The 21,765-nt window shown below is 42.6% G+C and overlaps 1 protein-coding gene and 1 pseudogene across 4 annotated transcripts in view; both read left to right on the forward strand.

Moving 5' to 3' along the window:
* Positions 1 to 239: 239 nt before the first annotated feature.
* On the forward strand, positions 240 to 596 carry LOC129674270 (zinc finger protein 644-like; annotated as a pseudogene).
* Positions 597 to 9,850: 9,254 nt separating this feature from the next.
* The window catches only part of Dcp1b (decapping mRNA 1B), a 38,642-nt gene continuing 26,727 nt past the window's right edge, over positions 9,851 to 21,765 (forward strand). For 2 of the 4 annotated variants that reach the window (XM_055604275.1, XM_055604277.1), the window contains exons 1-3: positions 9,851 to 10,008; positions 14,639 to 14,679; positions 18,892 to 19,019. In XM_055604275.1, coding sequence (XP_055460250.1) covers positions 9,859 to 10,008; positions 14,639 to 14,679; positions 18,892 to 19,019 — 319 coding nt within the window. In that variant the 5' untranslated portion in view covers positions 9,851 to 9,858. The remainder of the gene's footprint in view (positions 10,009 to 14,638; positions 14,680 to 18,891; positions 19,020 to 21,765) is intronic. The other 2 variants (XM_055604278.1, XM_055604276.1) reach the window with 2 other exon arrangements.

A 21,765-nucleotide genomic window follows, 5' to 3' on the forward strand; every position in this document is an offset into this window, starting at 1 on the left:
TGAACAGGGATATGGCACCAGCGGACATGCTGACGTGGAAAGAGGAAAGCTCATGGGTCCTCAACCCTAAACAAAGAACTACTCCAGGCAACTAAGGAATGTTAAGAGCAGGAGCCTAGGAGCACACAGTGCAGCAATATGATTCAGGGACACCGCGCTCTCCCAAAGTCGCCCTGGTTTGATGAACGTGGCACCAAACTCCTTGACTTAATTTTGGATGAGATTATTCTTGCATCAAGATGTTAATAAGCCGAAATTTAGCCTTAGATTGCAAGCAAGAGAAATCAAGGTCAAGATCTGGAAGCAAGAAGAAAATGATAACATTACCTCATGGCGCTGACGAGGTATAAATCCTTCGACGCAGGTTTTGTGGCCTAGTCTTTCGGGGGCCACTGTCTGTTCAGGAAGACTGGATTAAGCACTTGCAACAACACATTGTAAATGCGAATCTTCCACGGACTGGAGCTGGCGTGGTGGAAGTCACCTCACCACTTAAAACACCGGTCTCTATCACAGAAACTTCTTTTTCTTTGCTGATGGCAGAAGCAGCGTCATGGAATAAGGAGTCCCTCCCTTTAAATAGCAAGTTTAACTGAATGTAAATTTAAAATTCTTTGTCTTTTTTTTTTTTTCGTAAGCCACATGAAAGTATACATATATAAACACCGAAGTAGGAAAAAACGGGGGGATGTGAACCACAGCGACATGAGAATAAGACAGTAAGTAGCCTGTATTTTATATAGGATGGAAGTGTGTTCTTAAGGGTCACTAAGCTGTTGGCTGAGCTGACTCAGCTAAAACTCTCACACCCGAGAGCCACTTGGGTAACGCTGCACAGGGGTCCTCTCGGACACACGTGCTGAAGGTGATGTTCTGCAGTGCTACACAATCAAGGCTCTGGTTTCCCCTCACTTGCATAGAAAATAAGATACTATATTTTGTTACTATGTATTTAGTGTTTTGTCTTATACCAGCAACTGCTAACTAAATTTACTAAATTTATAGGGCATTAAATATCATGTACTTCATAGTTTGAGACTGTTTACCCAAATAGGGCAGAGTACTATTCTATCTAGATGTGTAAATGTTTTTTTTAATCACATGGAATGTTTTTTTTTTTAACTAAAAAGTTGGAGAGAGATTTGTTTAAACAAGTATTTTTAAAAGAAATATGTACATAGTCCTGGAAATTATTTGTGGTAAGGAAGTTTTCTTTACTCCAGTTGCATTTCTCAGACAATGAAGTAGTACATCCATGTGACCTACTTTGTCAACAAAGATGCTATTTACCCTTTCCATTTTTGTATCATAACAGATTTTAAAAATCTAATGTTCTTTATTGCAAGACATACTTTTGTTAACAGATTTGTTTCTTTGTAACGTTTTGTGTACAGTTTGACATGCCTAAAGGACAGGATTGTCTATTTATCATTGTAGAAATGCAATTAATAAACAAAGCTCACAACACAATTTAGAATAGGCTTTCTCATTTATATCATCTTCCAAATTTGATCAGTTAGCAAAATATTAATACTCAAAATATTTCTACATATGATGAGAATGTTTAGAATTTCAAGTTTAGAACTTGTTTTGGATGTGATTATATCTATGAAAATTGTGTAACACTATGCTCATGCTAAGAGCATAATGGATATTCTGACATAATGGAATTACTGAAATAAATGTGCTGTGAGGAATGGAAAAAAAAAAAAACAGCAGAAGAAATAGTGTTCCAGGAAAGAGCACATCAAATGGTTATGGAATACAAATGGTCAGTCCTGAAAACTATATACACGTGATAATACAACTACACAGGTTGTATTTATATAGCTAGGAACATATGTATATCATATTAGCAGTTAAAAGAAAAGCAGCAGAAATGAATTTGAGATACAGCAAGGGGGTACATAGACAGTGAAAAGAGAAGGTAAGAAATGATGTACTATAATCTCAATTTTCTTATAAAGAAGGAAAAGATTAAATCTTTTTTTTTCCCTTTTGGGAGTAGGTTGCTTTCTGCTGTCTTCAGTTGCCTCAGAAATAAGTGAGCCATGCATTGAAAACAATCAAATTGAAAACAACCAATACACATTTCTTCAAACTGTTTCTCTCCTAGGGGAGAGAGTTAACAATTTACTTTCTACTATTGTTTGAAATAAAATTCCCAGCAGGCAGGTTATAGTTACTTTCTAATACCCAGTTCTCAGAGCAGTCTCAAAGCGACTCTTTTTCTGCTACAGTCTAACTTAGAGGTCAATTACGGAACAAAGAAGAAAGCAAGAGAGCAGATTACGCATTTGTATTTTTAAATTATTATGAAAAATAAGTCCAGCTTTGTGTGTAAACATTCATACATGATACAAAGAATCTTTTTCTATATTGTCATATTTAAAGCAATTTTAGCATTTTACATTTACAAGTACCTTGTTGAACTATGTGGCCAAATTTGTCCTGTCATCACACTGGTATAAATATTCCCAGACACAAACACTATCTTTTATCACTCCACGTACTTATCTTGAATTGTAGTATCTAACCTCGTAGAACAAAGTTCTGGCACATACTTAATCTCATAATGGCAATTACAGGATAATAATGAAACCTGAAGGCACACTGTTAGCCTGCAGCCTCAGGCTGAGGACTATGGAGACACAGTGGACTCCCGCAGCTCTGGGGAGCCGGTGGAGGTGGAAGGGACGTGGATTCCAAGGTCTTTGTTTGAAGTGGACCCATGCTGATCTCAATACTACAATGTAGACATGAGCAGTGATAAACTAATTCTAAAAATACAGATTATTCAAACAGGAAGTGCACAGGCTCCTGGCATCACCCTAGAAGACCAGACTTTGGGCATTTGGGAGAAACAAAGAAAAAGACGCTCTGTGGGCCAGGGAAATGAGCAACCTGCCAGTAGTGCTGAAGTCTTTTCAACATCATTTGTGTTTTTCTTTTGCCAAACATGGTTTCTGATATTTAGGGCTTAAAAATTATTTGAAAAATTATAAACAAAATGAACAAAAACTCTTTCCATCTCTTCTTATATCCCTTACCATTTAACTTGGAAAGCTCAGAATTCACTACCATGGGCTTCTTTATCTCAACTTGGATTTCAATGTTCTGTAAATCCGGGCCTCTTTAAAAACAGAAACTTAATGTAGAAAGCCGGCTAATTCAGGTTTTGTTCAATAGAGTTAGCATTTTCTAAGCTTCCACTAAGCACAAGGTGTTAGACCGAGTGGTAGAGAGACAACAAAGGGTATAAAAAACAAACACGTATGAAATAAAAATGTTTTTGTATGAAATCTGTCTTTATTTGCTCTACCTACTTATTTGCAAAGAAACTCTAAGCTAGGTTTGTGCAAATGTGAAAACTGTTTTTAGGCTTTCTGTAGCAATTCTCTTTTATCATGACAATCCATGTTACCCCTTTTAGAATTATGATTATATATATATATTTATATGATATATATATATCATATAAATACATTAATAGCTCTAATTCAGGGTCTACTAAGTTAAGCCCCACAAGAAGGTGACGGGGGGCACGTGGAGGTTTTAAAAGGCAGAAAGAGTTCCACGGAGAAAGTAGACAGTGAGTGAGCATTCTGGGGAAAAGGTCATTCAAGGAGGAGACGAGGAAAACAGATGGCAATGTGAGAGGTAATCGGGTGAAAACTGCCAGGCACAGTGAGGTGGAATAGAGGTGGGGTGCTTCCTTCATTAATTCCAGTAGCAAACAAAGACAAGACACAAATCCTTCACTGAGACTTGCCTGTGAATCTCTAAGCAGGTGGCAGGATGCTCTTTTTAGTGCTTATGAGGTCAAGCCTGAGAAGCGCCTGGTGTTGAACAAGTCATGGAAAAGGAATGAATAGATGTCACGCCGTGTATTCTCTGTAAGCGCCCAGTGACTGTGGCTGTATTGGTTACTCAGGTGATAATACCTGGATGTTTTTATGAGTATTTCTGGTGCTATAATGGTGCCTGCATGGCCTGACTTCTCTATTGAGCTCAAAGCAGCCTGTTCTTTGGAAAGCATGGTTAATTCATCTCACTTTAAACCGGGGAAAACTGAAAATTAAGAGAAAAATGGTCTGTGGGGACAATGGGAAAAAAAGACTAGGAAAAAGTAAGCAATGCTCCACTATAAATGAGGCAAACACACAACAGAATCTGTGTGCTCTTGCCGAGTGAACAAAAACAGAAGAGCTGAGGAAGGGCTTGAGAACTAACCAGAAAATTCTACTTTACCCATAGGACAAAGTCAAGTTTGTTGCACAGCACTAGGCTCCAAGCAAAACAGGCACTATTTCCAAGAGTTTAGCTGTGCCTGCCTGTGAGAGCTCACCACAGCTGGGCCTGTGGACTATTGACATTCCCTCCAGGATGGAAGGGTAGGTCACTGGACCTTCATCTACCAGTATTCAGCCATTTATATGCAGTTTTGCAGTGATGCCGTATGGTCTTATGAAGGGACTATAACATGCAGGCTGGGAAGACTAAAATAAGGGGGATTCATGTAGGTGACGATGAGGACACACTGCTGTCACCAATGCTGTGTAGCAACTTTGCAGTGCTACTTCCTGCTTTAGGGTCACCCCTAAAGGTTATCCTTGCTCTGTAAGTAAGCCCAATAAACTCATTGGTTCCCCATCGTGAACTCTGGTGGAATCAAACTTTGGTTTATTGTTAGGACCTTATGAGTAGGGTGTAGACATTGTTTTTCTCTTCAGGGTAGGAATTTTGTGACTTTGAGAAGCATGTGGCCAGGAGCACAGAGCTTTGCAGAGCCAGCAGTAAGTTAGTGGGCTAACCTGGAACTCTGTCTAGTCAACTTTGATGGCCACTTGAGGGGAGTAGAAGGCCGTAAGGACTAAATGATATTTAGACAACATGGTTTTGTTCTGTTTCTCAAACTGCGAGTCACATTCCTTCAGTGAATCATGAAATCAACCTTAAAGGGTCAGCATTTTTAAACAAAAACTGTGTGTGTCCCATTATCCAACTATCTATCTATCTAAACAGTTAATCTTTGTGACCACAACTTACCACAAATTACAATCACCTGAGTAGGGAGCCTCACCTCAAGAATTATCCTGATTGCCTTCATTGATTAATTGGTTGGCTGATATGGAAAGACCTACCCCAAGTATGGACATTGTCTTCTAAATGCAGCCCAGATAAGAGGGTGTGGCACAAGGAATATTATTCACCTTTACTTGCTGGCCTTCTCTCTTGTTACAGGATTGATTTGCTGCTGATACTGATATAAGAACCCATGTTTCTAGGCTTCTATTGTTGAGTAGGGACCAGCAGAAGTTGCCCAAGTACCCAAGTATTCAGTTCCATATTGGGACTCATGGGGCATATAGCTTTATGTACTGAGCAACTACCAGACTTTCAGTATCCCAAGTGTGAGACAACTGATATTATTGTTTTGATGTAAGATGCCTTAAGGAATATCTCTCTCTCTCTCTCTCTCTCTCTCTCTCTCTTTTTCTCTCTCTCTCTCTCTTTCTCTCTCTCTCTCACACACACACACACATCCTATCAGTTCTATCCCTCTAGAGAACCTTCACTAATATAATATTTCATGAAATTTTTAGTTAATAACTGATATCAGTCACCTTGGCTTCCTTTCCTGTTACTGCAACAAAAGAAACTCAAAAGAAAAAGAGTTTCTTTTGAAAAAGAAAAAACTCGGCCCTTTCTTGATAAGAAACCCATTCAGTGTGGACCTGAGGATTGCTGGAAACACCCACCCTATTCTAATAAGATATCTTGTTGTCTTGGCTTGCAACCAATGACCTTTGACCGTACTTGGAGTTCTTTCCCCACCCATAGGATAATTAAGTACTGCTTTCCTCCTCTTACGATAGGACTGTTCTGTTACATATAGATGAGGTATCCTTGGAGCCCCTAGCCCCAGCAAATCAAACACATTCGCCCTCAGAACCTCTCCCACTGACCATGGTTTATAATGTCCCTGATTCATGAACTAAACGCTCTCTCATTCCATTCCTCTACCTAGACTATCTGATATTCGTCACTTATTCTGGGGAATGAAGGGCTCCCCTCCTCCCTGAAAATATGTCATTGAACTCCCAGGACTTAGCTGCCGGCCATAGCTGCCTAGGTCACCCCTGGAGCCTGCCTGTCCACCATGAGCCTGGTCTGACGGGCGGAGAAGCACCCAATCACCAGGCCTGTGTTTCAGCTGCGAGATGACCAGGCATGGAAGTTCCGCACCCCTGCCGTTAATACATGGGCTTAACCAAAGTGCTGTAACACTGCAGCAGCACCCCAGGCATTTGGAACCCCTGAGTTTCCACTGCCGTCTGATACCTGCAATCTCATTTAAAAGAGCTAACTGTAGCAACCAGGGGAAAACTAATTTCTGCCTCTCTTGGTGAGACTGAAGGCTTGGCTATCACAGGGGCCTGGCCCTGAGTGCTCTAGCTGCCCCTGAGAGAAACAGAACCTTTGATCTTGAGGTTCCTCTGTTCCTGCCCAGAAGCTGACAGTTCCTGAACCGTCCTGCTGGAGGAAGACACTTCTGGTGTGGTGCTCAACCCAGCAGCAGACCATCAGGTCACATGGAATACAAAACCAGGAAGCAGAGAATAAAGAGAGCAATGGTCTGGCTTACCTTCTCCATCTTATATAGTCCAGGATCTCAGCACAGAAAATGGTCCTGCCTGCCACTCGGGCTTCTCATCTCACGTCAACCAACCTCATCAAGATAATTTCCCATGAGCATGTCCAAAGACTAGCCTAGCTCATACTGCACAGGTGCGGCCCAGAAGCTCTACGTGTTCTAGAGCCTGTCAAGTTGACAGTTCACACTAACCTTTACACTAATATATGAATGTATGTCCCGGGTCAGACTGCTAATTAACCTCAGGCCCAGTTTTAAAACTTCTGGAAGGCCCTGTTGTACTCTTCTACATTGGGGGCCTATGCTTATATTTTATATAACCATTTAAAATGGAGTTTAATCGAAAAATGTCAATTAAAAAGAAAAGCGTAACTATGAAAATCATAGTCTTTTATTGCTTCGAGAGGCTCATCTTTCTGCCAGAATTCATAAATGTGGGTTTAGGGTTCTCAACACAAAGCAAACGGTTTCTATCATTGATTCTCAACCTGTTGGTCTAAAAGCTTCATAACTTATAAAGAATTCTTTCAAGAGACTTTCATTTACGTGACTTATGCCATTGTGTTGGAATTGAAGCCAACAACTACAGAGGATTTATTCGCTTATAATAGAAGTAAAACGAGTTGCCAAGATGGTCCAGTGGATAACGCGCTCATGAGACGACGTGAGGGACCTGAGTTCAGATCCCCAGAACCCACCCAAAGCTGGATGTGACGGTGCCGATCTGTAATCCCAGCACGCTTGCAGTGAGATGGGAGGCAAAAGCAGAGGAACAATGGTGAGCAAGAGGTCTTGCCTCAAACAACGTAGAAGGCAAGGACTGACCCTGAGGCTGTCCTTCGATCTACACACACAAGCCATGCACAGTCGAGAGTCTGTGCTCACACACATTTATGCACATATACGCTAGCCGCACATCAGACACAAACATACATCATTTTATCCTAGAGAGTTTTTAGTTTGAGTGTGTTTTTGTTTCGCCTGTATGTATGTATGTATGTATGTATGTTCCAAGCACATGCCTGGTGTTTGGAGGCCAGAAGAGGGCTTGAGATGCCCTGGGACTGGAGTTTCAGACCATTACAAACCTCCAAATTACTGGAATAAAACCTAGCTCCTCTGCAAGAGCAGAAAGTGCTCTTCACTGCTAAACCAGCTCCACATTTTTTTTGTTGTTATTGTATTTTAAGTTTCTTAAAAACAGGGTCTCACTATGTAGCCTGGCTTGCCTGGAACCCACTGTGGAGTCCAAAATGGCCTGAAACTCACAGAGATTCACCTGTCTCTGCAACCCAAGTGCTGGTATTAAAAAGCACGGCTGTAAATTTTTAAAAATAAAAATAAGGGCACTAGTGCAGAGATCTCCCATCTCAAAGGACAAGGTAGAGAGTACTCAAGGAAGGTGCCCAATGTCGACTTTTGCCTCCCCCACAAAGAGTCACATGTACCTGCACACACACGTGAATACACACACACGAATACATAATCACACATAAAAGAGCAAGTGAAAACTAGTAAGGTGGGGGTGGTGTCGGACACCTGACACTTGCAAGATGGAGGCAGCAGGATCAAGAACGCAAGGTCAACATTAGCTATACAGCCAGTTAGAGTTAGCGACATAAGCCCATTTCACAATAAAAAACAAACATAAAGCCCAAAATAAAAAAATAAACATAAATATAGATAGGATTCATGAACATATTTTCTTATTAGAATGAGAAAAATGATATACATTTTAGAAAGTTTCTTTCATGTCTGGCTTGGTAGATAGTGAGACTGTGTTTGTTCCTGCCTATAATCTACTGCCATATGTACATCCTTTCACATACATGGAACAAGCCATAGCCTCACAAACACAGTGTAATTGTATAAGGGATACATCTTTACTGCCTTTTTAATGTAACTATGAATATTCTCTGATGATATATCAAAAATTGACACCCTGGAATCCTATCAACTTTTCCTATTTTGTGGGGCACTGAAGTCCATTGGTCCACCTTGACCCTCAGTGGATCTTTTACCTATGCATGAGTTTGTGACGATATCTTATGTGAAAAAGCAACGTGTCGCTGAGCTAAGGGAGTAATATCCTTCAAATGCTGACAGTTTCCATTTAGACCATATTTTTTTTTTAAGTGCTATCACCACAGATCTCATCTGAAAAGATCTAAGTATTGAGATGTTGTCAAGCTCATGGCCAATTTTTAAGAATTAATCTCAAAAATTATCCTTGGCAACAACAGTATCCCGTTTTCTTGAAAGTGACAGGAAAAAAATCTCAGATTTGAAAAAGCCTATCCAGTATCTATCTGAATAACCATAGTTTGTTCATCTTCTTTCACGTTAAACTAATGCTCTGTGGAGGTAAAAACAAAACCCCCTGGGTTGGATGGGTGACAGAGCCGGGTAATCCAAGCATTGGAGACCCAAGCCAGAGCTCGACAGGTTGAAGCCTACCATAGAAATCTATCTCAAGAAACAACAACCCTCCTCCCCATAAAACCACCAAGTCAGCCCACCTCAAGCACAGAACATTTTTTCCTAGAGGCAAATACTTTCTAGCCCCCCCCCCCCCACACCCACACACACACTCCCCGGGATAATTTTTTAAAGTATATCCAGAGCTTGAATTTTAACAAAATTAGCAATTTTTGTCAAGTGACACCTGGCTTCAGCTGCATGTCAACTTTTCCAGAGAATGCACAGCAGCAAAACTACAGCGACTGGTGATAAAGTTTGGGATCTGCCTTAGTTTAGTACTGGTGCACTCATCCTCAGTGTGCGCACGTCAGGCAAGTCTCAGCATTGCAGAGGACAGTCTTAACCCTGAAGGCCTCTGAGACTCTCCAGGAATCCCTCACAGCTATTGGGGAGCATCCTTTGAGAATCCTCAGAGTTCTTCTTGGAGTTATTATTTTTGATCGCGTTTGCTCGTCGAGGAGCTAGGTCGAGGCGAGGGCCATATCCAAGAAGGAAATGCACGCAGCTCCTGAAAAAAACACAGCGGATAAAATGGGCTTCGGAGAGCAGGCCTGGGCTTCCTGTTGCCAGGGCGACGATCCTCCGCGAGAGGGCCCGGGCGTCGATTGGCAAGCCTAGCCTGGGTCCCCAAGTGCCGGAAGGTCGCCCCGCTGCGGTCGCTCGTTCGGCAGTCGATTAAGGGGGCTTCCTGGAGGCCGGGCAAGAGGGCGGGTGGGAAGATGGCGGCCTCGGTGGTTGGTGGCCTGCCTGGGAAGGGGCATGGTATCAGCCTGGCAGCCCTGCGGCGCCACGACCCCTACATCAGTCGCATCGAGGACGTGGCCAGCCAGGTGGCTCTGTACACTTTCGGCCATCGGGCCAACGAGTGGGTGCGTGCGGACGCGGCGGCCGTGCGGACAGCGGGGAGGGGCGCTGGGGGAAGGATGCTGGGCATGGACAGGCGGGCGGGGAGCGGTCCTGGTGGAGGGCGGGCTGCGCGACCCACCGGTGGGTGGGGAAGATGGATACCGAAGGTGTGGCCCGAGCCGCTGAGGCCGGAAGACAGAAGCTCCCCGGCAGCGGAGGGCAGAGCGGAGCCCCTAGCTTAGATGGGTGCAGAGAAGTCCAGCCTCGCCGAGGGGGAGAAGCCGGAGTCAGAAATGCAGGGCAGGCACCCACTTAAGAGCAAGCTTGGGGGAATAAAGAGGAGATGGGTATGGGTGAGAAGCCCCAGACTTTGATGTAGGAATTCACAGTTGGTAGGCTAAACCGTTTCAGTGCATTTCACAAGAGCGAGCCCCAGCCTACAGTGACTGGATGAGGTTTGGTTTCCCTCACAACTAGAATAGAATTGGAATGAAAAAACAACTTAGTTTTGGCGTAGGCATTGATTCATATCATTTGTAAACCACCCCTTTGAATATAAAGGTGTCATTTGTCCCTCATTTGTGACTTTTGTCCAAATATTTATTCATCTATTCATCTGTATATAACCATCGGTCTTAATACGGTTCAATGGGATATGAAGAACAGTTTGCAAGGGTTTCAAATGATTTTTTTAATGTGGTGTGTTCACCAACTCTGAAACAAACATCAAAATTTATGCAAGGAAAACTTTAATTATTAAGCAGATTTATTATTAGGTAGGCCTTCCTAAGAACGACATGAAAATCAAGAACACAAAAAGGATGAAGAAAGGAGTGGAGATGGAGCTTGGGGCAGGCACCTGGCTCCATCCCCAGCACCCTTGAAAAATGGTTGGGAATCAATTGCAATAGTTTTGTTCCAAGTTATTAACCGAGGCGAGGCAAAGAATTCTTGTCTGTTCTAGTAGCCAGACTGGAAGGGAAAATGTTCAGGGTTCTGACTGCTTCTGGCTCTGTTAACTGGGGCTGTTTTTTTTCTGGTCACCAGAGGAAATTACCATATGGGTGTTTATGTAAAGGGAGTTCCTTCACCAAAACATGCATCTGTGTGAAGATACTCCACACTTAGGTGCTTCTCTCTAAGGCAGTGGTTCTCAACCTTCCTGAGGCCAGGACCTTTTTTAAACTCATGTTGTGATGACCCCCAAGCCTAAAATTATTTTCCTCGCTACTTCATAACTGTAATTGTGCTGCTGTTAGGATTGTAATGTAAATATTTAGGGAGCTAGAGGCCTGCCAAAGGGGTTGTGCCCCACAGGTTGTAGTTACATGGAGGTGTGGATGGTGTAGGACCCAATAAGGGTTAGTGGCATAAATTGACTGAGCAGGAGGCTCAGGCTAGACATCAGACGCTGTTGAAATGTCCAGTGGAGCATTCCCTGCCTGAGTAACAGGTTTCCTAGAGCCTCTTCCTAGCCCTGTGTGGCAGAGACCTTGTAAAAATCCCTACAGAGGCAAGGCCAGATAGCCAGTGAAGGCCAGTCACAAACACCACATCAAAAGTGTCATGACGCATTATCTACAGGGCTCTTGTTTTCCTGCTTCCTGGATTTGTTTTCTTCACATAGGGCATAATTCATTCAGTAAAAGGTCGTTCTTTCAAAGTACTAATCTTCTAGGCTGTGGTTGCCTGGCAAAGGAGAGAGGCCCAGTTGAACAACAGAGCAGTCACGGGGTGGGGGGGGGGGGGAATCAAGTTGTCACTGCTGTTTTCCTGTGCTGTGTCAGTCAGATCTCTGGGTGGAAGCCTTTCAAATGCGAACCTTAGAAATATAAAGATATTCTTAGGAATGAAAGAGAAAGTATTTGCAAGAAGGCCAGTGGGGTCTAGCAGGGGAGTCTGTATTTTGTTGGACATCTACATCTGGTATTCAGAGGAGAAATGAAGGGTGCACAGAGCATGAGGATCAAGGGACTGCATGTGCTTAGCATGTAGATCATGTCCTTAGCATGTGTACAGCCCTCGTTTAGTCCCCAGAACACACACATAAAAGCACAAAGTATTAAGAGTTTTGCCATAACTAGAATAGGAATTTTAGAACTAACGTTACTCCTTTTTGCCAAGAAAGACTCCTCCCCCGAAATACCCTGTTTGTCAATGAATATCTATAGGTAGTCAGACCATTTGTTCCCAGAGGATTTGATTCTCCCCACCCCCAACTCTGGTGACATTTGACAGTGTTAGGAAACTTAGAGGATGAGGGTGCTGGCAGGATCCGCAGAGTAGAAGCAGAGGTCTTGCCAAATGCCCTGCAGTGAGCAGGCATTTACATAGGAAGTCCAGAACATGAGCAAAGCAAAGCTGAAGGCGTGTCTTAACCTTATTTCCGGTTAACAGTTCTGAGTTTCCTGTGCATCACAGCAGCTGAGTTCAGAGGTGCAATTCATCAGATCGGAGCTCTGGATGAGCCCTAGACGGCTGTGATAGTGCCAGAAGCTGCAAAGGTGGCTTTGCTGCTAGGTGTGCAATGGACAGGGACAGCTTCAGAAAAATAAGGTGGACCCACTTTTGATTATTTTAATTTAGAAAATTCAGAAAATTTGAGATTGCTTTCAGTTGTTTCAGATGTCAGTTTATTTACTTCTAACAGTTTATGAAACAGCATTATTTATACTCTTCATTGTTTTGAGTAATGAACATGTGTGAGTGTGCGCACACACGTGTGTGTGTTTCCACCTTTACTTTCAGAGTTTAGGCTAAAATACTTCAGAACTGTGAACTTATAACTTTAAGTCTGCCTTATCTAGAGGATCTGAAGAGAGCTAATAAAAGCCTGTTTTAACTATTGCTGTGCCCTAAATTCACTGATTTGTACAGAAAGAGAGAGAGAGAGAGACACCTGGCCACCTTTGAAAATCAGTTTGAGCCAGCATGGCTCTAACAGCAATGCAATACGTTTCCAGAGCTCCTTTTAGCCAAGTAAGGGCTCTTAAAAATGCATTTTCTTAATTATTAAAAGATTTGAGTTGTGTAAGCCAGTTATCTTTTTAATGGAGAAGATGAGACAGAACAGTAAATGAATTATCCCAATGTGATCTGGCAGGAACTTCACTCCAGGCTCATGTTGTGATTACTGTGTCTTCCCATGAATACCCATGTAATTCCTTCCCATGAATACCATGTAATTCCTTCTCACAAGCAACTTCAAACAACACTCAAGTTTGAGAATTGTTTTTGAGTTGTAGTTAAACTTCTGATTTTGGATTATTCTAAATTAAAGTTGTTAACTTTTTTTGTTCTTTAAGTAAAGAGAATCTTTGTTGCAAGGGAAGAAAAGCAATCAATTGGAAGCACTCAGCTTATGCGTGCAGATAATATGGAAGGTTTGATTTGCATTCCAAAGTGAGGAGGCCCAGGTCAGACACTGGGAAGCTGCTTTGATCTTGTAGGAGCCTAACAGTGCATGCACATAGCTCTCTATACCTGTCTCTGCTTCAGTTTCGCATCAGTGTAACTCCTAGTACCAAAAACTTGGCTCTTGCAATTTCCTCTTAAAGGTATTGTATACTGCCTAAACACTTGCTAGCTATGCCAGTTCAGCTCTGAACGGGTTTGCTCAGAGGCCTAAGAGTGCATTTCTAACGGGCCCCGGGTGACGTGGCTGCTTCTCATCTGGCGACCACTCTTCAAAGCTCCCTGCACCAAGTCACCAAGAAAACAGCGGTACTCAATTGCTTGAAAAGATCATACTTTCAGTTCTGTGCCTTTAAAAAATTGTTATTCCAACGTGACATGCATTTTTTAAAGAGTGTATCTTGCATCAGCATTATAGAGTACTTAGTTTTAAATGATTTGGGTAGTGAATATTATAAAAAATTGAGGCCTTAAATAGGATAATAGAATGCTTAAATTAAATTATGTAAATGCCAAAAGCACACATTAAATTCCGAATTACAATAATCCCATCACTGGTTAAGCAAAAGAACTGCATTGTGCTGTGCTGATGAACAGGAGCCCAAGTAGCCGGAGTTCCTGCTGTCTTGGAGAAATGGAAGGAAAGCCAAAGAGCTCAAACTTTCTTTATAACTTCACCACCTCCCCCAGATTTCCCCTGGCAGCTCTTGAGTCCTAACTTGGTAATATTTCTGTGTAATGTTATTTCAAGTCTTTGGCCAAAGTGACTGCAGTATTTCATGCCAAGAAGGTGTTTGTTCGCTTGAAGACTCTAGCGTAGCCTTGTCTGTCTCACAATCAGAGTAGAGTTATTGACATCATCGTGACAGGACACGGCAGTGAACGCAAGATAAAGTGGAGGGAATGCGGCGCAGATCACAGCTTACTGTAACAGCTTGCTGGGGTCGCACGTAGGTGGCTGGAGGAGAGGGCACACACTTGCCATCTCTTCCTCCTGGTTAAATCTAGAGCACACTTTCTCTGTTGCAGGCGAGCCACTCGCGGTGTTTGGGAAAGACAATAGTGGCCGAGTAGTCCTCACAGGCCCTGGTCTTGGCAACCCATGCCTGCCTTCCCCTTCCTGGGGGCCCCTCTTGTACTATACTGCCAGGGTGTGGCTCCCTGGTGCTCTGTGAGTTCACACTCTCTGCCTTAGCATAAAGAGAACGTACAGATGGGATGTGTCTGCTTTGTTTCTAGGAGAAGACTGGAGTGGAAGGAACCTTATTTGTTTATACAAGGTAAGAGTATCCATTTTTAAAAAAAGAATACTTTTTGAAATATTTTAGCTTAATTTTGTCACTTCTTGAAAGGCAGTTTTCTTTCAAAGAAGTACAACAACCGAATCCATCTGAAATGACTAGTTGGCAAGGGGGAATAAAATAACACACAATGTCACCTGGCACATTCAGATGGTACTAATTTCAGGCTGTAATTCCAACCTAAACCTTAATATTTGGTTTAGCAGTACCTAGTCATTGTCTGATGCCAGTGACTTGCACACGGTTCTCTAACACGCTGCACTGCCAAGAGATTAGCGGTGCACTGTTAGGAAAGCTAAATTAGTCGGCGGTTGGAAAGGGCTTTGTGGCTCACCTTCCCTCACCTTTAACTGCTTAAAAAAGCACGCCCCAGAACTGAGTCTGTCTCTCAGTCTTCCACTGTCTAGTTAATGCTGTTTCAGAATTAATTTAATTAATAAGCTCGTGCTTTTAATCATTTCTTTTTTTTATCAGATATCATTAACATCACACATGCGTGCAGACACACAGTATGTATATTGTCTTAATGACTACGTTTTATCCATTCAAATTTCCACATAAATATCTTACCTGAATTCTGTCACCTAGTGGGAGTACATAGATTAAATACAAAACTAAACATAAATAAACAAAATACAAAAATAAACCCTAACCAGTGTAACAGTTTCACTGAAGAAATAAGTGTATATTTACATATATTCAAGTTTAAGATAAACACAATACAGGGTACACCGTCCCAAGAACTGGTTGCTGAATAAGCCGCACTGGGCTGCTGTGGCTGTGGAAGGCATTGTGTGCAATGACTGGCCTTACATTGGGCTTCATGACAGGAAGTCTCAACAGGAAGAAAGGCAAAAGTAGAGACACAGAGCTTCTTGTATAAAGGGACAGTAAGGGATTTATTCTGATATAGAAGGTTCCTATTACAGGAGCTCCAAAAGGAGACCTACAGAGCCATAAAAACTGAGCCCTGGAGGCCATGAAGAGAATGATACCCCAGTGAAAGACAATGCATGGAGAGGACCTAAAACTCCAGCTCAGATGTAGTCCATAGACTCAGTCTCCAAGTGGGTCCCTAGTAAGGGGAGCAGGGACTTTCTCTGGCATGAACTCAGTGGCAGTCTCTGATCACCTTCCCCTGGGAGGGGGGCATGCAGACTTGCCAGGCCACCAAGGAAGACAATGCAGCCAATCCTGATGAGACCTGATAGGCTAGGGTCAAATAGAAGGGGAGGAGGACCTCCCCTATCAGTGGACTAAGGGAGGAGCATAGAGGGAGAAGAGGGGGAGGGAGGGTGGGACTGGAAGGAGATGAGGGAGGGGGCCACAGCTAGGACACAAATTCAATAAATTGTAATAACAAGGAAGGTTCATATTAGCATAAGTGATGCTATTAGACAGAATGGCAGACTAAGGGTTCTGAAGTTTATTTTTCTAGCAGTAGGGAGTAGCTGAAGGCTTATGGACACCAGGATTCTTAATAAGCTGTGAAAATGCATGGAGAGTCAATGTGTTAGCATCACAAGGAGGCACTTGTTCTAAAAGAAACTGGAATTAGGCACGATGTTAAGAGGATGATTGCCTTGAAGTAGGTAGGGGATGCTAGAGTTGGGACCAGAATAACTGTAGCTGAAATGAAAGTCTGTGTGAACGGAGGGTATGGTGACATTGAGAAATGGAGCCTCTGAGTAAATGGCAGCATTTGAACTGAATGACTGAATTGTTAGTAGAATTCGAACAGCCAGGGAGAGAAGGGGTTGGGTGTCACAGATCAGGGTCTACGTTTCTACTTGATCTCTGTGTATTTTGCAGAGCAGGGGATGTGAGGGCCTCAAGCTTACACACTCTTATCACTGAGCTATAACCCCCAGCTTTTGGTCTTCAGGGTTTTGAAGTAGCACAACAGTGGTCTCAGTTCAAATTCAGGAATCCAGCCGCTTGGCATAGGGCAATTGTTGGAGAGGTTGGCATTGTCTAAGAGGACTGTCAAAAGGGAAATGGGTATAAGTTGAGAACATAAAAAGCAGAACTAGGACAGCCTTAAGAGGCCATTTGGAGGCATAGTATAGGAACAGTGGGAGAGGGTGGCAGCTGCCCTGTCGTCCAGGGAAAGCAAGTGGACAAGAAGGAATGGCTAGCCAGGCTGCAGGCTGGGCAAGTTCGTCGTTTCAGGTCATGAATACCCAAGAATTATTGGCATTTTAGTCCATGTTCTATTCCAGAACATTCCATAAGTACCAAGTAGATTTGTTCGGCATGAATACTGTTAGGAATGTAAAGCGTAAAGAGAAAAACTAAAGCATTCAGTCTGTATTCTCTTTCATTTCTGAGGAGGGCTATTTTGAAGGGAGAGAGTCATTAATATATATTGGTGATGATTTTAAGGACTTTTCTGCTGAATTATACAACTATTTTCTCTTTTGTGCCCAAACCAAGTATGTCTTTGCATTTTCAAGTCTTTTATTTTTGAGGTAGTGTCTCAGTAGACCAGGTGGGCCTCAAACTAACCGTGTAACCAAGGATAGCTTTGAACTTCTGATCCTCCCAAGTGCTGGAACTACAGCCACGTGCCAATTTTATGTAATACTGGAGATGGAAGCAGGGCTTCGTGCATGGTAGGCAACTCTTCTGCCACTTGAACACAGCCCATCACACAAATCAAATATAGCTTAATATGCTCCATGTTGCTAATGGAATAATAAGTCACACCATTTGGCTGAGAAAAATAAACCCTCCTTCTTCTTAATTCCCTTCCCAAAACTATCTCTTTTTATGATGAAACCTTCTCCTTCCACCCCTTCCCACGCGGGTGCCTGCCCATCCCGCATGTGCACGTGCCTGTTCTGGAGAGACCGTTACCTCGCTGTGGAATGACAGCAGTTTGAGTTAAGGACATGATGCTGGCTGCGCTCCACCTTCACTTCTCTTCCAGGAGTGTTTTTAGTGCACCTGGCATCTTTGATTCTGGGCTTGTTGGATAAACTGTGGTATGGTTCCATGCCATTTATGCCATGAGACCTTTTGCTATTGAAATGCATGGAGATGGCTCATCCTACTTAAAAATCATATCTGCTTGTGATAGCATTCATACAGACACAGTCAGTGAGATTTCCGAATTTCACTGAAATTTCTGGAATTTTATGTTCAGGGCCCTCTGTCAGGCTTGGGAGTTCATTTTCATCTATTCTTAAGTTTAAATAGAAATTTCTGGTTTTGAAATTGAGGCTATACCTACCAGTGCTTTACCTCTTTGTAGAATAAAAGCACATCAAAGATTGCCTTTCATCGATTAGAAGGTTGCGGGGGGCGCTAAAAATAAAACCCTGTACTTGGCAAAGTAGCAATGTTGTACTTTATCGGTATAAAGTGGTTAAAATAAATAAAACTGATTCTCTCCCAGATTGTTAGTGATAACCCTAGCAGCCTCCTTAACTTGAATGAATGAGTGCTGCTCGCCTCTGTTAAATGTGGATGTTGTACTTATTTGTCACCAGAGGGTTCTTGGTTGAATTATGATATGGCTGTCACCCCAGCACAGGCAAAGGCACACATGATGTACCTTGGTACCTTACTGAGGAGGTATTCAAGATTTATTGAATGAGTTGAAAAATAAGGTTATCTAAAGGTCACAGTTTTACTGAGAAAAGTTTTATAGTAGCTTGTCCAGACAGCCATTTGCTTTTTATCAAAGACAACAAGGTACCTGCCCTCCAGGCAGTTACATGAACCTCGTCTCCCAGGTTTGTTGACAGTTGCCTCATTTTCCTGAGGTTCTCAGTTTCAAACTAACATTTACACTTTCAATAAAAACTATCCTTTTGTAATTGATGTACACTCATTTAACTCTGAAACCCTTTGAAAGTATCTGTCAGTAGAAGTTTTTTTGAAAACAGTTACCATCTTTGTCTTAAAGGAATGTACAGCACAGGTAGGAAGATAAGTTACACATGCAAGATACACAGTCGCATATATTAAAAATGACCCTAAGGGCAGTCTGTGGTACATAGATATATAGGTGTGTGTATATATATATGGTGTAGGATCCCAGGAATAAAGAATGTTGCTTCCTGTGTGTGCAGACTGGGAAACTGAATGCACACAGCAAAGGTAGTAAACGATGTCAGAATGTGGCTACCCTGCAGGTTTGGCATGCTTAGCAATTTGTCTTTCCCCCTGCTCCGTGATTTCCAGGTCTGCCTCTCCAAAACACGGATTCACCATTATGAATAGGCTCAGCATGGAAAACAGAACAGAACCCATTACTAAAGACCTGGACCTCCAGCTCCAGGACCCTTTCCTTCTCTACAGAAATGCCGCATGTGAGTCTTTTAATACAGTGGTCATCTATTTCTGACATCTGGCCAAGGCCGAGAGTCGCGGTGTCCTCTTTATATTCTGCATTTAGTGTTAGTGACTAGGGGGTTAGCATTTGTTAGCTTGGAAGCAGCTTTTTTTCTTAGAAAATTTCAAGCGAGAGTTTCCCTAATCCCTGTCTTGAGCAGCTCTTTTGCCTGTAGAATGAACCAGTCATTGATCCTAATCTTAAGTAGGAATGGGGGATTTGGGTACTTGGTCAGGAGACAGTAGAGGGACACATACATAGCATCCCAGAATTAATGATTTGTTTGGTGGCAGTTTTCCCTTGTGTATCACCAAGAATTCTTTTCACCAAGAATAGTGAAAAGAGATTGAGAGAAAGGGTCTGTATTTTTGAAAGACAGTCTTTTGAATATTTAATCATTGAAAAGTCAAAGTCTAAAGAATTTTGGCCTTTCTGAGTTGTAACTATTTGTACTAGTGAGATTGCAGTAGGTAACAAAATGATCGTTGATGGACTTGAGATGAAGTAGCAGTTGCCTGTATAGTGTTCTGTCCTCGTTTCACGCTCGTGTCTTAGCGGACACCTGTGTTGAACTAGAGACAGACTAATGAAGCTGTGAGCTTCAGAGCTCCTTCACCATAGGAGCACACTGCTTGAAAGGTAAGTATGTGCGTGCTCTTAGGCTTTGTGGGTGACTGCCAAAGAGACTTCGAAATCTAGTAATGGTTTCTTCTCTTTGAATTTAAGATATAGGAAGTTGTTACTAGGAAGATGACTAGGAAGATGGCTCAATAGGTAAAGTACTTGCAACATGAGGACCTGAGTTCAGTCCTAGCATGCGCACACGCACACACGCACCCACACGCCAGGGATGACGGTGTGGGAAGACAAAGTGAGCTGGGTCCCCAGAGCTTGCAGGCCTGCCAGTCTAGCTAAAAGAGAGATCCAGCATCCGCGGGAGACCCTGTCCTGAAAACCAAGGTAGCTGACAGAACACTCCAGCAGATAAAGCCTGCTGCCAGGCCTGACAGCCGAGGTGTGACCCCTGGAGTCCACATAAAGGTAGGAGAGCGCCAGCTTCCACAAGTTGGACACACGCGCATACTGCATACCACACATACGAAAAGGCTGGGAAATGGCTTTGTGTTTAAAGTGCTTCCTCCGCAAGCCTGGGCACCTGAGGCCTGGTCGCTAGCACCCAAATCTAATCCAATGTGCTGGTCGCTGTCTGTCCGTCAGCGCTGGGGACAGAGACAGGCAGACCATTTACTGTAGCCTAACTGGTCTGCTTGAGGTTCTGTGAGACACCCTGTCTTTAAAAAAAAAAAAAAAAAAAAGGCGGTAAAGTGGTAGAGGAAGGCATGCTGACCTCAGCCTCTGGCCTCTGTACCTTGCTGCACGGGGGTGCACCTGTACACGCGTGCACAGGCACACACATGCCCCCCAACATGCCTCTCAGCACTCACAGAATTTGCCTGCTGTGTACGATTCAGAATTTTAGTAATGTAATCAAGTAATATTTGATGATAATCCCAATGAATAGTCTAAAACTAAATGTGACATTTAATACATTAAATATGATGCTATATTTAATTGTACATAATAGGGTTGTCATGATAAATGCCCATTCCTTAATTTTTTATGAGAAAAAAGTTAGAGCTATTAAAACTGTAACATGACATACCAATGGTAGGTTCCATGGAAAGAAGGATTTTGCAATACTTTCAAAAATGGTTTATTGCTGTTTCTTTGCTGATGCTTATAATTATGTTAGAATATTTAAAGGAGATTATGTTCAGGCTAAGGAGCTACCTCATTAAAGTACTTGTGCAGATCTTATCACCTGAGTTCGATTCCCCAGAACCCATATGAAAAAGCTGGGTGTCATGGTATGCGTGCTTATAATCCTAGGAAGAAGGGACAGGAGGGTCCCTGGGGCTCACTGGCCAGCCAGCCCAGCTTACTGGGTGAGCTCCAAGCCAGAGAGACTGTCTGAAAAACAAGGTGGATAGCACCTGAGAAAGAAGACACTGAAGTACATGTCTGGCTGTGCATCCAAAAACCACTGTGTTCTGTGTCAAATTAACATATTCAAATGCTAATAAAGAAGCCACAAAAGTTAATGTAGAAGAGGAGCTGGGGAGATTTCTCAGCAGTTAAGAGCACTGGGCTGTGCTTCCAGAGGCCCAGGGTTTGATTCCCAGCAAGCACATGGTAGCTCACAAGTGTCTATAACTACAGTTTCCGGGGACCCAACACCCTCTTCTGCCTTCCACAGGCACCAGGCAATAAATGGTAGGTGTGTAATAAAAACATTTAAATATTAATGTAGAATAAATGATTACTAGTGATCTAACATAATCTTATTTATGTTAGTTGTCCTTATTTTGGACAAGTAATTGATCTAGTCACTATAAATATTTTGAATTCTTACATATTCCATTGTGTCATATATTATACCAAAAATTTACATTTCTTTAATGTGTTGATTTATAAAATAGCTTCCCTAAGTTTCCCAGGGCCTGTCTGACAGAAACTGCTGTGTGGAGGTAGTGAGCTCATAGCAAGCCTCACTCTCTCTAAGTTTGCTTGGGATGATAGTCAATGGTCCCGTGGGACTGTTGACCTAGAGTGTGGCTTGTCTGAAGGGACAGGACTGTGTGCTTAAAGCACACAGCATGTTTCAGAGCTTTAGCAAGATAGATAGATAGATAGATAGATAGATAGATAGATAGATAGATAGA

Source organism: Psammomys obesus, unplaced genomic scaffold (assembly GCF_907164565.1).
Source record: "Psammomys obesus unplaced genomic scaffold, mPsaObe1.curated_primary_1811, whole genome shotgun sequence".
In the NCBI taxonomy this organism is placed as follows: Eukaryota; Metazoa; Chordata; class Mammalia; order Rodentia; family Muridae; genus Psammomys; species Psammomys obesus.